The 15373-nt window shown below is 43.0% G+C and overlaps 1 protein-coding gene across 1 annotated transcript in view; it reads right to left on the reverse strand.

The window, feature by feature from the left end:
- Positions 1–6095: 6095 nt before the first annotated feature.
- The window catches only part of LOC126292147 (mucin-4-like), a 28875-nt gene continuing 19597 nt past the window's right edge, over positions 6096–15373 (reverse strand). Inside the window, exon 3 of the mRNA XM_049985987.1 lies at positions 6096–10017. Within this exon, the coding sequence (XP_049841944.1) occupies positions 7554–10017 (2464 nt within the window). The 3' untranslated portion in view covers positions 6096–7553. The remainder of the gene's footprint in view (positions 10018–15373) is intronic.

Here is a 15373-nt window from a genome sequence, read left to right on the forward strand (position 1 = left end):
ACAATATCTCCCTTCTTACTTCCTTTTCTCTTTCTATAACATCGCCTTCAGTTCCCTGTTTAGTCCTTCCGTATCCCAAATATAACTTTTTTTGCTAAGTACTGACTTGCCATTTGAGGTGAAGTGAACAAGCACAATCACAGATACATTGTCCGACACAAATCCGCACTGGATTGATGCTTCCGAAACGGTCGACTCATAAAGTGATGGTCTGGTGTGGTGTGTAGGGCACCAAGGTCGTTGGATCTTTTTTTATTGATCGTACGTTAACAGCCCACGGTTATCTCAGGTTATTGGATGAAGAAGTGTCTCCCTCGTTGTTAACGGAGGACAGGACATTCAGGAATTCTTCCATCATGATGGAGCCCCACCACATTATGGGCACAATGTGCGAGCGTATCTGGATGTGCAGTTCCCTCAAAAGTGGATTGGTCGTAGGGGCGCTGTGGAATAGCCACCACGTTCACCAGATTTGACTCCTTTGGATTTTTATCTTTGGGCTCACGTCAAAGCAGTGGTTTATTCTGTGAAAATACGGGTTTTGCATCATCTAAAGCAGCGCATTGTTGATGTGTGTGGTCAAATTCAGCCAGATGTGTTGGTCAAAGTTGACCAGGACTGGGTTCCGAGGACAGCATTAACAATCCAACATAATGGACAACATATCGAGCCATTCCTACGACTGTTGGTGGTCTCTTGGGACTGTGTAACATCGGCGTAATGTCTCTTCAGCACATAACACACATGCTGCCGAACGTCCCACAGCTGCCACGTGTAACTGGCTATAACCCGAGAATGAATAAAGCTATGATTAAAATAACAATGGCATTGTTTTTCTGGTGAAATTCTCTATCTGTTTGATATGTCACATGACCACTTTCCCATTTGAAATTTTTTAGTTGAATCCAAGATGGTGGGTTTCAAGATGGCCGCCATGTTGGCGGCACAACCTATAAAGTTTCCCCCTTCCAGTTCCTCGTGTGTAGGGACTCTGTTTCCTTGTTTGCTACTCCATTTGAAGTTTATGAGGGTGTTTCCGGACTTTTGGACCACCCTGTAGTATCGTGCATATAAGAGCTCAGTCCCAGGTTGGGACCTTAGCTATAGCCGTCAACATCATAGTGTACGTCCAACAAGTTGTTAAAGTTTCAGATGAATGTATAACGTTATTAATGTTGAACATTGCACATCCAGTGTGCAGTTCATTAATGAGTGCATTATGTGATGCTTTGCTGGTCCATGGCAACTGCAAATTATATACTCTAGTGGCAATGAAGAGTGTCAAAGTTAAGTAAATCTTGTATTCATTTGTGCAATAAAGTAATTAACATTTCATATGTTCTAGTACGATAAGCCTACTCCCAGCTTAATCAAACAACACACAATTGCGTCTGTATGAAAGTAGTTTCACCTAGTCACGACAATATCGCCCATCTTACTTCCTTTTTCTATAACATCGTCTTCAGTTCCCTGTTTAGTCCTTCCGTATCCCAAACATAACTTTTTTGCTAAGTACTGACTTGCCACTTGAGCTCTTTATGTTCAAACAGCTGCTTTTCTCTCCTTCAAAGGTCTGTTTAATTTTCCTGGACGTCTCTACTCCTTTGTTCTGCTCCATTTTACATGTTTTTCTTTTGTGAATTAAATTCACTATTTCCTGTGATTTCCATGGGTTTATATTGGGTTTTGACTTTTCCTTATACCTTTCAGAGATGACAGAGTGAATTAACAAAAGAAGAACATGTGAAAATGGAGCAGAAAAAAGGAGTAGAGACGTATTGGAAAATTAAACAGATTTTTGCAGGACAGAAAAGCATCTGTTTGATCAGATTCTCTGCTGCATCCACTATTTCATCTCCCAAAGCTATCTATTCACATTTTATTGTATTCCTTTCTCCTGTTTCAGTGAGTCATTACATAATGCTCTTTCAGTAGTTTTCAACAATCTCTGATTCTTTCACTTGTACGAGGTCTCATCTTAATTTCTCACTTTTTGCAATTTGTTCATATTTTAACCTGCAGTTCATGACAGTAAATTATGACTAACATCTGCCCGTGGAAATGCCTTATAACGTAAAATTAGGTTTCTAGATCTGTGTGTTACAATTATATAATGAATCTGAAACCTTCCGGTGTTTCCAAGTCTCTTCCAAGTACATGTTGTTGTTGTGGTCTTCAGTCCTGAGACTGGTTTGATGCAGCTCTCCATGCTACTCTATCCTGTGCAAGCTTCTTCATCTCCCAGTACCTACTGCAGCCTACATCCTTCTGAATCTGCTTAGCGTATTCATCTCTTGGTCTCCCTCTCTACGATTTTTACCCTCCACGCTGCCCTCCAATACTAAATTGGTGATCCTTCGATGTCTGAGAACACGTCCTACCAACTGATCCCTTCTTCTAGTCAAGTTGTGCCACAAGCTCCTCTTCTCCCCAATTCTATTCAATACCTCCTCATTAGTTATGTGATCTACCCCAAGTGATCCAAGTACATAGCCTACTTAAATGACTCTTAAACCAAATGTTACAGCTGATTAAAATGAAACCATGTGGCTGCCTCTCTCATTTCTTTCTTCCAACCAATATTCTCCTACTTTTTTTCCTCCTCTTGTTTTTGCTACTATGGAAAACCAGTCCTTAACTATCTCAATAACTTTTTTTTCTCTCATCCTATACTATTTCAATCTCTTCATCACCTGCATAGGTGTGTGGCATACGAACTTGCACTACTGTTTTGGGTGGAGGCTTTGTGTCTGCCTTCGCTACAATAATGTGTTTACTATGGTGGTCGTAGTTGCTTATCTGCATTCCTGTTTTTTTATTCATTATTAGACTACCCTTGTCTTGGCCCTATTGGATTTTGGATTTATAATCCTGTACTCCCCTGACGAGAAGTCCTGTTCTTGTTGCCACTGCACTCCACTAATTCTCACTATATCTTCAATCGATCTATTCCCTTCTTAATTTCTCTAACCTAAGGATATTGACGGAGATCCGAAATGTGAAATGATTTGGGTGAAGGTCACGGTTAAAGCAGGCTCAGACATGGTAACTGGATGTCTCTATAGGCCCCCTGGCACAGCAGCTGTTGTGGCTGAGCACCTGAAGGATTATTTGGAAAATATTTCGAGTAGATTTCCCCACCATGTTATAGTTCTGGGTGGAGATTTTAATTTGCCGGATATAGACTGGCAGACTCAAACGTTCATAACGGGTGGCAGGGACAAAGAATCCAGTGAAATTTTTTAAAAGTACTTTATCTGAAAACTACCTTGAGCAGTTAAACAGAGAACCGACTCGTGGCGATAACATATTAGATCTTCTGGTGACAAACAGACCCGTACTATTTGAAACAGTTAACGCAGACCAGGGAATCAGCGATCATAAAGCGGTTACGACATCGATGGTTTCAGCCGTAAATAGAAATATTAAAAAAGGTGGGAAGATTTTTCTGTTTAGCAAAAGTGACAAAAAGCAGATGTCAGAGTACCTGACGGCTCAACACAAAAGTTTTGTCACAAGTACAGATAGTGTTGAGGATCAGTGGACAAAGTTCAAAACCGTCGTACAATATGCGTTAGATGAGTATGTGCCAAGCAAGATCGTAAGAGATGGAAAAGAGCCACCGTGCTACAACAACCGAGTTAGAAAACTGCTGCGGAAGCAAAGGGAACTTCACAGCAAATATAAACATAGCCAAAGCCTTGCAGACAAACAAAAATTACGCGATGCAAAATGTAGTGTGAGGAGGGCTATGCTAGAGACGTTCAATGAATTCGAAAGTAAAGTTCCATGTACTGACTTGGCAGAAAATCCTAAGAAATTTTAGTCTTATGTCAAAGCGGTAGGTGGATCAAAACAAAATGTCCAGACACTTTGTGACCAAAATGGTACTGAAACAGAGGATGACAGACTAAAGGCCCAAATACTAAATGTATTTTTCCAAAGCTATTTCACAGAGGAAGGCTGCACTGTAGTTCCTTCTCTAGATTGTCGCACAGATGACAAAATGGTAGATATCGAAATAGACGACAGAGAGATAGAGAAACAATTAAAATCGCCCAAAAGAGGAAAGGCCGCCGGACCTGATGGGATGCCAATTCGATTTTACACAGAGTACGCGAAGGAACTTGCTCCCTTTCTTGCAGCGATGTACCGTAGGTCTTTAGAAGAACGTAGCATTCCATAGGATTGGAAAAGGGCACAGGTCATCCCCGTTTTCAAGAAGGGACGTCGAACAGATGTGCAGAACTATAGACCTATATCTGTAACGTCGATCAGTTGTAGAATTTTGGAACACGTATTATGTTCGAGTATAATGACTTTTCTGGAGACTAGAAATCTACTCTGTAGGAATCAGCGTGGGTTTCGAAAAAGACGGTCATGTGAAACCCAGCTCGCGCTATTCGTCCACGAGACTCAGAGGGCCATAGACACGGGTTTACAGGTAGATGACGAGTTTCTTGACTTCCGCAAGGCGTTCGATACAGTTCCCCACAGTCGTTTAATGTACAAAGTAAGAGCATATCGACTATCAGACCAATTGTGTGATTGGATTGAGGAGTTCCTAGATAACAGAACGCAGCATGTCATTCTCAATGGAGAGAAGTCTTCCGAAGTAAGAGTGATTTCAGGTGTGCCGCAGGGGAGTGTCGTAGGACCGTTGCTATTCACAATATACATAAATGACCTTGTGGATGACATCGGAAGCTCACTGAGGCTTTTTCCGGATGATGCTGTGGTATATCGAGAGGTTGTAACAACGGAAAATCGTACTGAAATGCAGGAGGATCTGCAGCGAATTGACGCATGGTGCAGGGAATGACAATTGAATCTCAATGTAGACAAGTGTAATGTGCTGCGAATACATAGAAAGATAGATCCCTTATCATTTAGCTACAAAATAGCATGTCAGCAACTGGAAGCACTTAATTCCATAAATTATCTGGGAGTACGCATTAGGAGTGATTTAAAATGGAATGATCATATAAACTTGATCGTCGGTAAAGCACATGCCAGACTGAGATTCATTGGAAGAATCCTAAGGAAATGCAATCCGAAAACAAAGGAAGTAGGATACAGTACGCTTGTTCGCCCACTGCCTGAATACTGCTCAGCAGTGTGGGATCCGCACCAGATAGGGTTGACAGAAGAGATAGAGAAGATCCAACGGAGAGCAGCGCGCTTCGTTACAGGATCATTTAGTAATCGCGAAAGCGTTACGGAGATGATAGATAAACTCCAGTGGAAGACTCTGCAGGAGAGACGCTCAGTAGCTCGGTACGGCCTTTTGTTGAAGTTTCGAGAACATACCTTCACCGAAGAGTCAAGCAGTATATTGCTCCCTCCTACGTATATCTCTCGAAGAGACCATGAGGATAAAATCAGAGAGATTAGAGCCCACACAGAAGCATACCGACAATCCTTCTATCCACGAACAATACGAGACTGGAATAGAAGGGAGAACCGATAGAGGTACTCAGGGTATCCTCCGCCACACACCGTCAGGTGGCTTGCGGAGTATGGATGTAGATGTAGATGTAGGTACCTAACATGTCGTTGCGTGTCCCGCAGAATACAAGTTTTGTTTTTCCTGATGGCGTACATAGGCCTCGTTAATCACATTTGTAGGAAAATGGTTTCTTTAAAGATATGTGCTTGTCAAGTTAGTATCATGTTCACATTTTATCTTACCATGGTGGGAAACACAGTTACAGCAATCACAACGGTGATTTATTTGGGACAATACGTTTGGTCGCAGTTTAGGCTCATTATTATTGAATACATAAGTTGGTGTTAGACTCATGACAGATTTGTCAATAAATAGCTCATCAATTACTATTCCACTGCTCTTTCCTGCTGGAGTACAGTTCTTGAAATACTATGAGTGATCGACAAATTGGCTAGTTGATTATTTTCCTTTATTCGTTTTACACTGAAATCAGTACAATGGTTATATTGGCTGATTTGCAATCTTATTTCAATTCCCTTTTAACTAATTCGCTTATGCAATATTCTGAATCTTTCTAAGTTTAATCACATCTTTTTCTTTCTCTTCAAAAAGGAAGGGAATTGCAATAGAGAAGTTTAATTTCAAAGTAGCTAAGTGGCTGTAAATGTTGTAAGTATGTTTCAAAATGATTTACACTTAAGTACACTGTTGTGATAAGTGTGATTTATTTGAACTCATTTAGACACATAAAGTAACATTTAATTCTTAACTGTTAACAACAAGTAAACAGTCATAAAATATGACAGCAAAAACACATAAACATACGAAACGGCAAACAAACGTCTTTTATGGTAACTTTTAACTTAGTATTTTTTTAACAAATAAATCTTACTATAAGTGTAACATTAAACTTAACACTGAATTCAGTCTTTAATCTGTGAAACGATTTGTACTCAATAGGGCAAGGGACACTACACAAGTCATCAGAATCACCATGGGCTCAGCTGACAGGCGTATTGTGTGTCAACAACAAATCGAAGAAGCTCGGCACTTGTGCTTGTTAAGAATAACCGAGTTCACTGTCAGCACTTTGCTCTTACTGTCTGGTCACGCATTCGGTCATCCACCAATTTACGATCTTCTTTAGATTCTTGAACTGGCTTATGGTGCAACCAGCATATTATTTGCACTGATTGTCGAAACTGATTGGAAGTTAAGTTGTAGTGCCATTCCTCATATGGTATATGTAGATGCTGATATGAGAGCCCATCGTGGGAGTAATACACCATGCATACACCATGCACACATGAAGTTTCTATGAAGATCCTTAATGGCTTCATCTAGTTGCTTACACTGTTAAAGCGGCGGAAGTGTTCTCTTTTAGACTTGCTCTATTACAGTGAAGCTGCACACTAGGCGAATAGTTTGTATAACATTAGTGTGTTCTACGCTCCTGATATTAATTGTCACAAAGGCAATCTCGCATGATCTAGAAGGGATGCTGGCAAAAATGTCATGTAGACGCAAGACGCTGCTAATGGACTAGTACAATGTGGTGATGATGAACAAGTAGACGAGTAACTACACGACACACTTGTTGCCTTTGGTGACGAGATCTGGGGTGGTGAAATGAGTTTTAATTAGAACGGTTTCTGCAAGCGATGATACTCGTGTTGCCACTATGTTGTTCACAGTCTAGCAGAAGACGATTCGACAGATAATCTGTTGTTTGGATTCTGCATCTTGTAGATGTATAACAGCAGTTTATAACTCATGTAATGGCATGTTGACCGTTTATGGCTACTGGTTTATATTTGTGTTTGATTTCCCCAGTGATCCATATGGGATAGTCTAAACTGTGTGAGAGACATCAAGTAATTCCATAGTTTAGAGATGGTTGTTCAATTTTGAACTTTTCCAGCAAATGCATCTAACGTAGATGTGTGCACCTAATGGCCCCAAACAATCAGATGGCTCAGCCATACAGACAAGTAAATCCATACAGTCAGACAGTCTGTTCAATGGCTAACAGATTTGTTCGGTTATTGCTCTGTCACACTGTAGCCACACGCGAATGAAACTTTTCGTCCAATGAGAGCTTATTCTACATTGGTATGCTCCACTGGTGATGTCCACCATCTCCAGAAAATGGTGGTAGGAACTGCTGTGGTTGTGGCTGGTAGTATGGTGTGAAAACGGGTTGTTGTTGTGGCTGCTGATGGACTGGAAAACTCTGCTGTTGATAAGGAACTAGAACAGCTAGTCCAACTGTTTGCTGTCCTCCATGAGAAACGAGATTCGATACTGGCTGGGACGCCCCAATGCTGGCAAGCTGACCTTCAACAGTTGCTACTTGCGTTGGAACTGTGTCGATCACGGGTTGGCGGAAGCGAACTGGAGCGAAAACTTGTTGCTTTGCTGCTTCTCTCGTCTCCATTGGTTGCTCAGATGTAGATGACACTGAATTCTGCGTGGTCGTGGAGACGACAGTGGGCTGTTCAGAAGTGGAGGTCACAAGTGTCGAGGTCAGAGTTGACGTTGTCGAGGCTGTGGGTGTGGTTGCGTCCTGCACCACAGTCGCAGACACTGATGAAATGTCGTCAGGCAAGTTAGCACTAGTAGCTGCTGAAGCATCTACGCTTGAGGTTCTGGAAACAGTTTCTTTTGTTGGTGCAGGTGAAACAGCCAGTGATGGAGTAGCTGTCTCTGATGTTATGATAATCTCTGGGGCAGAAGTCGACAGTGGAGCGAGAGATAGCGGCGCCGATGTTGTTGTTGTCGTCCCCACTCCAGTTGACGTTTCTGACGTAGATTCAGTAACAAGTTCGGCTGGCGTTTGGGACTGAGGTCCAATAATCGTTGGAACTAGAGCAGAAGGCGGGGTGGCTGGCAGTGCTGCAGTAGCCTTGGTGGTGGTGCTCTGTGGATCTCCCTGGTTTGTAGACAATGGGAACAACGCAAATGCACTTTGATAGTGTTGTGAGACGCCTTGGTTGTTCTGCTGCACGCTCTGTTCGATAAATTTCTGCTCCAGTTGCTGTTTGTATGTGGCGAACGTATCTTGGAGCACATCTAGCTGTTTTTGATACAGTCTTTCCTGGTCTTTTGCTTTCTGGAGGAGATCTATTCCTGTAGTGTGACCTTGAGTAAAGTTCAACTGTGCTGCAGTTTGCTGTTGATGCTTGGACAGGAATATTCGGTGCTGCAGATCAGCGATTAGGTTCTCGCTTACCAATGCCGCATCCTGAATATCTGCAGTAGTACTTCTCAATCCTGCATCAGCTGCTGGAGTTGTCTCACTTACAGCGTCCACCACAGCCTCTGATGTCACCTCAGGGGTAGCATCCTTTTGCTGATTGTAGTCTCCAAAAGAAGAAAGGAGCAGCTGGTGATATTGCTCAGGTGATTGTTGTACTTGATTCTCATGTTCTGTAGGTGTAAGGTCTTGTGAATGAGGTATGTGGGGATCAGAAGGATGAAATTCTATGGATGAAGAATTTGCCAGTGGCAAGGGATCGTAGGAAACGTTCAGCATAGCTAATGGTCCAGTACTGTCTATACTGCCATTTGAGAGCAGTGGTGGTGCAGGAATTGGTATTGCAGGATGCAGTATTTGGTGGTACCCTGGGACAGCGACTGGTTGATACTGAGGTGTTCCAGCAGTCACTAGCTGCAGTTGCAATACAGGCGATTCACTTGCAGGAAGTTCTTCGTTTGATGCATTGTGAATTCCAGGCTCATCACTGAACACAGGGGAATGAGGTGTTTGTTCATCACCTCCTGGTTGTACAGGTGGCTGGTTGACTGACTGATCAACTGCTGCTGTATCTATGCTCGACTGATTTGATGTTTGCATGGCAGTTAGTTGCTGCTGGATGAGGCCCACGAGTGCATACTGTAGGGGGATGTTGGAGTCCTGTTGTTGAGAATTGTCAGCACCTGCTGGGATGGCAGCAGTTAGCTGCTGGTTCTGAGGGATGATTGCTGGTTGCTGCTGAACGGAAACAAGAACTCCACCAGTTGGATAGTGAAGTGGCTGCTGGGCTGTGGCAGTGACTCCCGGAGTCTGGTCGAGAGGGTAGCCCTGAGCAGTGGGCAGAACTTGTGGTTCGACACTACCTACTGGCAGTGGCTGCAGAAACTCTCTCGGTCCAGTTGGTGCAAAGTCCCCACCAAAACCAGATACACCTGGGTTCTGCTCGAGGCTGTTCTCCAGCTGCTCTCCAACTTGGAAGGCTCCACTTGGGGCCGAGACAGGCACTGGGTGTGGGACTGGGAAAGGCCTGGGAACACCATAAGGTATCAGATGCTTGACTGGGTAAGGTTCTGGCTTTCTGACAGGCACAGGATATGGGTGATTCACAGCAACTGGTACAGCGAGGGGAACTGGAATAGGGATATCTTGTGGAAATGGCATGGGTACGGGATGGGGCACTCCATACTGGACAGGGTGCTGCACTGGAACTTGGAAAGGTGCATCTACAGGTACAGGAACTGGATGAGGCACAGCATACGGCACAAGCTTCTCCACTGGGTATGGTCTTGGCACTGGGAATCTGACGGCATACCTGGAAACAAAGACAGAAAAAGTTACTTGGATGCATCTGATGACGTCTTATTACCAAATAAACAAGATGTAATTTAGAATTAGCTGAAGATATTTCAATAAACTGAAGTACATTTAGTGTTTTCCTCACAGCATATTGTCAGAGAACATGGAGATGTGAGATTTACTCATTCTGTGAAATATGCTAGGAGGTGATATGTGACAGATCTATAGACAGTAGAAAATGCTGATGGAGGGACGTTCCTGGCACAGAATATGCTGTTTCTTGTGATCACATGTTAACTCACTGGCATCGTTAATTAATATTGCACTGGGCTTGGGGTTATCGAGACAGGGACGTCAATCAGTGGAAAAGTATTGGATGAGTTACGTTTCTTGTTGCACCAGGTCGATGATCGCGCCCAGATACTCTGTCATCTAGGTGAATGGCTGCTCATAACGTGCACCACACAATGGACATGGGCACCTGGAGGAGCAGTGTTATGCTGAGGGAGACAGGCACCTAGAATTAGGTGTGTGGTAGTTCTCGAAGGCAACTAGACACATGTGGACTGCATGGACGTTGTTGTGGACCACCTGCATCCTTTCATGTTTGATGTCTCTCCAGTGTCGAAGGCATCTTCGAGCACGAGTGTGACAAAGCCAGGATCGTACTGCAGTCGTTTGAGAAGCATGGTAGCGATATTGCAGTTGATGTCTTGGCCAGCAAATATGCTTCGCCTGAACAGAATGGAACGTCTCTGAGCCACTACTTCACGCCAAATCCGAGTAAAAAAAAAAAAAAAAAAAAAAGAAAACAAAAGTACTCGAACTCCGTCCGGACAGGCCTCGGAAAGGCCAACAGTACCGATCGATCGCCGTGTCATCAATAACGGATGGCGTCACTGGACGCGGATGTACAGGGAACATCGTCAGCTAACTGCGCTCCTGGCTGGCTTCGTAAGGGCTTAGTGCACCCTGCTTGCCAACACCGCTCAGGAGACCAGAACGGTCACCCATCGAAATACTAGCCAAGCCCAAGGGAACCAGTTTACCACTATGGAAAGACTGATGGCAGTCAACAAACAAATGGTCCTTAATTTATGGTAATTGCGTGAGCTGTGCTAGACATCTCGTGGCACAGACTTCTAGAAACCCTACCAATGTCTTGACGAATCCTCGCTGCGGAGACTCGTTGCTGTTCTACATTCCAAAAGTGAAGTGAGAGGCTACTAACCATGTGGTCATAGTGGTTTGCATCTTCTTCTTATGCGCTATGCTCGTCTGTGTAGGGTCTATTACGACTTTCCTGTGTCGTGTATCTTAGATTCTGTTCTTTGGGTCTGTGCACAAGGATTTCCTCGTGTGTGGCGTGAATGGGGTCTTGCTTGATACTCTGTTTTGTTGTTGCGGTCTTCAGTCCATTGACTGGTTTGATGCAGCTCTCCATGCTACTCTATCCTGTGCAAGCCTCTTCATCTCCCAGTACCTACTGCAACCTGCATCCTTCTGAATCTGCTTAGTGTATTCATCTCTTGGTCTCCCTCTACGATTTTTACCCTCCACGCTGCCCTCCAATACTAAATTGGTGATCCCTTGATGCCTCAAAACACGTCCTACCAACCGATCCCTTCTTCTATTCAAGTTGTGCCACAAACTTCTCGCCAATCCTATTCAATACCTCCTCATTAGTTATATCATCTACCCACTTAATCTTCAGCATTCCTGGTGGCACCACATTTCGAAAGCTTCTATTCTCTTCTTGTCCAAACTATTTATCGTCCATGTTTCACTTCCATACCTGGCTACACTAAATACAAATACCTTCAGAAAAGACTTCCTGACCCTTAAATCCCCAAATAGCTTGCATTTATCGCGAATCTCTCGTCCAGCATAAAGTCCCGAGCGACCGGAAAAAAGCACAGGTGACGCCTGTATATAAGAAGGGTAGAAGGACGGACCCTCAAAATTACAGACCAATATCCTTAACATCGGTTTGTGCAGGATTCTTGAGCGCATTCTCAGATCGAATATAATGAATTTCCTTGAGACGGAAAGGTTGCTGTCCATGCATTAGCACGGCTTCGCTCCTGCGAAACGCAACTCGCCCTTTTTTCACATTATCTTTCGAAACATGGATGAAGGGTATCAGACGGATGCCATATTCCTCGACTTCTGGAAAGTGTTTGACTCGGTGCCCCACTGCAGACTCCTAACTAAGGTACGAGCATATGGGATTGATTCCCAAATACGAGAGTGGCTCGAAGACTTCTTAAGTAATAGAACCCAGTACGTTGTCCTCGATGGTGAGATTTCATCGGAGGTTAGGGTGTCATCTGGAGTGGCCCAGGGAAGTGTGGTAGGTCCACTGTTGTTTTCTATCTACGTAAATGATCTTTTGGATAGGGTGGATAGCAATGTGCGGCTGTTTGCTGATGATGCTGTGGTGTACGGGAAGGTGTCGTCGTTGAGTGACTGTAGGAGGATACAAGATGACTTGGACAGGATTTGTGATTGGTGTACAGAATGGCAGCTAACTCTAAATATAGATAAATGTAAATTAATGCAGATGAATAGGATAAAGAATCCCGTAATGCTTGAATACTCCATTAGTAGCGTAGCGCTTGACACATTCACGTCGATTAAATATTTGGGCGTAACATTGCACAGCGATATGAAGTGGGACTAGCATGTAATGGCAATTGTGGGGAAGGCGGATAGTCGTCTTCGGTTCATTGGTAGAATTATGGGAAGATGTGGTTCATCTGTAAAGGAGACAGCTTACAAAACACTAATACGACCTATTCTTTAGTATTGCTCGAGCGTTTGGGATCCCTATCAGATCGGATTGAGGGAGGGCATAGAAGCAATTCAGAGGCGGGCTGCTAGATTTGTTACTCGTAGGTTTGATCATCACGCGAGTGTTACGGAAATGCTCCAGGAACTCGGGTGGGAGTCTCTAGAGGAAAGGAGGCGTTCTTTTCGTGGATCGCTACTGAGGAAATTTAGAGAACCAGCATTTGAGGCTGACTGCAGTACAATTTTACTGCCGCCAACTTATATTTCGAGTAAAGACCACAAAGATAAGGTAATAGAGATTAGAGCTCGTACAGAGGCATATAGGCGGTTATTTTTCCCTCCTTCTGTTTGGGAGTGGAACAGGGAGAGAAGATGCTAGGTGTGGTACGAGGTACTCTCCGCCACGCACCGTATGGTGGATTGCGGAGTATGTATGTAGATGTAGATGTAGGTGGCTGGCGGCCGGGTACATCCAGCACGGCCATGAGGCTTCCTCAGCCCTGATTGGTCAGAATCCGAGGAATCCGCGGGGGCGGCATGGAAATTTCCAGAGCGTGGCTTGGTCAGCGTCGCATAGACGGCGTTACCTCTTCAGCATATGAGGGAGGCCCGTGATCGAGATGCTTGCTGACTTGCTGTTGCCAGACCGTGGGATGGAAAAATTACAGGCAGCTGACACTGCCGGCTTCGGCTTGAGAAGAAAGTGACGTTTGAAAGTGAATAAAAAGTAAAATAAAATCCCCTATTATCGGTCTACTACCTGGCTTATCCTTACAGACGCCATGCTTGAAGTAACCACGAGTTTCTTTTTCTTCTCTTGGCTTTTCTAGACATACAAATTGTTGATGGTGTAGTTGGAATGAAACTTTAATTAATGGCGAGTTCTGTGGATGAGTAATGTGTGTGGTTCAGTAGTATAATACCACCGTATTCTGGGTCATTTCTCATTTGTACTCTTTCCTTTCTAGGCTTCGTTTTACATATTTCCTTTGTGATTTCTTTGACAACGCTAGTCATGCTAATAATGAGTTTCCATAACAAAATCGTTCTCCCATTTTTACTCGCTACAAGTGTAGGTGTAATGTTTTTTATTTCAGTCTTCGTTCACAGTATGAGTTCTTTAGGCGATGATCGGTTTCAGTCCGTAATGACCATCCTCAGATCCCTTTTACACCACGTTCTAAAGTGATAAAACCATAATGGACTTTAGGACATGGTGTAAAACAGATCTGAGGATGGTAATTATGGACTGAAACCGGTCATCGTCTAAAGAATTCACATTGTGATCAAAGACTGAAATAAAAAACATTTTAAAGTATTGGATCACTGTTTGTATATGCGACCATGTCGCAGTTGGTGAAGTATAGATTTGTGTTGATAGCATCAGCTCTCATTTCCTTTATCTTGCAATAAGCCAAACTGTTCTGCATTTTGTTTACATCATGTATATACCAGGTGATCAAAAAGTCAGTATAAATTTGAAAACTTAATAAACCACGGAATAATGTAGATAGAGAGGTAAAAATTGACACACATTCTTGGAATGACATGGGGTTTTATTAGAAGAAAAAAAAGTATTGCTGGACGCGTGAAAGATCTCTTGCGCACGTCGTTTGGCGATGATCTTGTGCTCAGTCGCCACTTTCGTCATGCTTGGCCTCCCAGGCGATTATTGGCTTTGGGGTTACCTGAAGTCACAAGTATATCGTGATCGACCGACATCTCTAGGGATGCTGAAAGACAACATCCGACGCCAATGCCTCACCATAACTCCGGACATGCTTTACAGTGCTGTTCACAACATTATTCCTCGACTACAGCTATTGTTGAGGAATGATGGTGGACATATTGAGCATTTCCTGTAAAGAACATCATCTTTGCTTTGTCTTACTTTGTTATGATAATTATTGCTATTCTGATCAGATGAAGCGCCATCTGTCGAACATTTTTTGAACGTTTGTATTTTTTTGGTTCTAATAAAACCCCATGTCATTCCAAGCATGTGTGTAAATTTGTACCTCTCTACCTACATTATTCCGTGATTTATTCAGTGTTCAAATTTATACTAACTTTTGGATCACCCAGTAAATTGTAAACCTTGATGGAAGTATCTACTGTGCTTACGTCTACTGTACTTTGATATTATGAGTGCGCGCTGAAAAGTAATGCCTCCGTATTTTTGTGAATACTATTAAGACTTTTTAACAAAAATAAAAATCATTACATACTGCAGCTTTATTCTGCGTGTCTACGTATTTATTTCGCTACATAGTCACCCTGGTGACGAACACATTTATCCCAATGAGAGACTGGTTAACAGTTATTTGATGTTACTGAACAACAGTCACAATATTTTTTAAAGGAGCACGCCGCCATTTGAATGTTTTATTGTTTATTTAATTAAAACCCAGCTTTTGGCCTTTTATGCCGTTTTAGGTACTTGATTTTTATGTCTTTAATATACAGTGTGACAATTATTGAACTATATGAAAAAGTTAACGTAAATTAGTTATAAACTAAGGCGTGGACACACTTTATTCAACATGTAAACATCACTACCGATATTCGGATTTAGGTTA

Source organism: Schistocerca gregaria, chromosome 9, assembly GCF_023897955.1.
Source record: "Schistocerca gregaria isolate iqSchGreg1 chromosome 9, iqSchGreg1.2, whole genome shotgun sequence".
NCBI classification, from domain to species: Eukaryota; Metazoa; Arthropoda; class Insecta; order Orthoptera; family Acrididae; genus Schistocerca; species Schistocerca gregaria.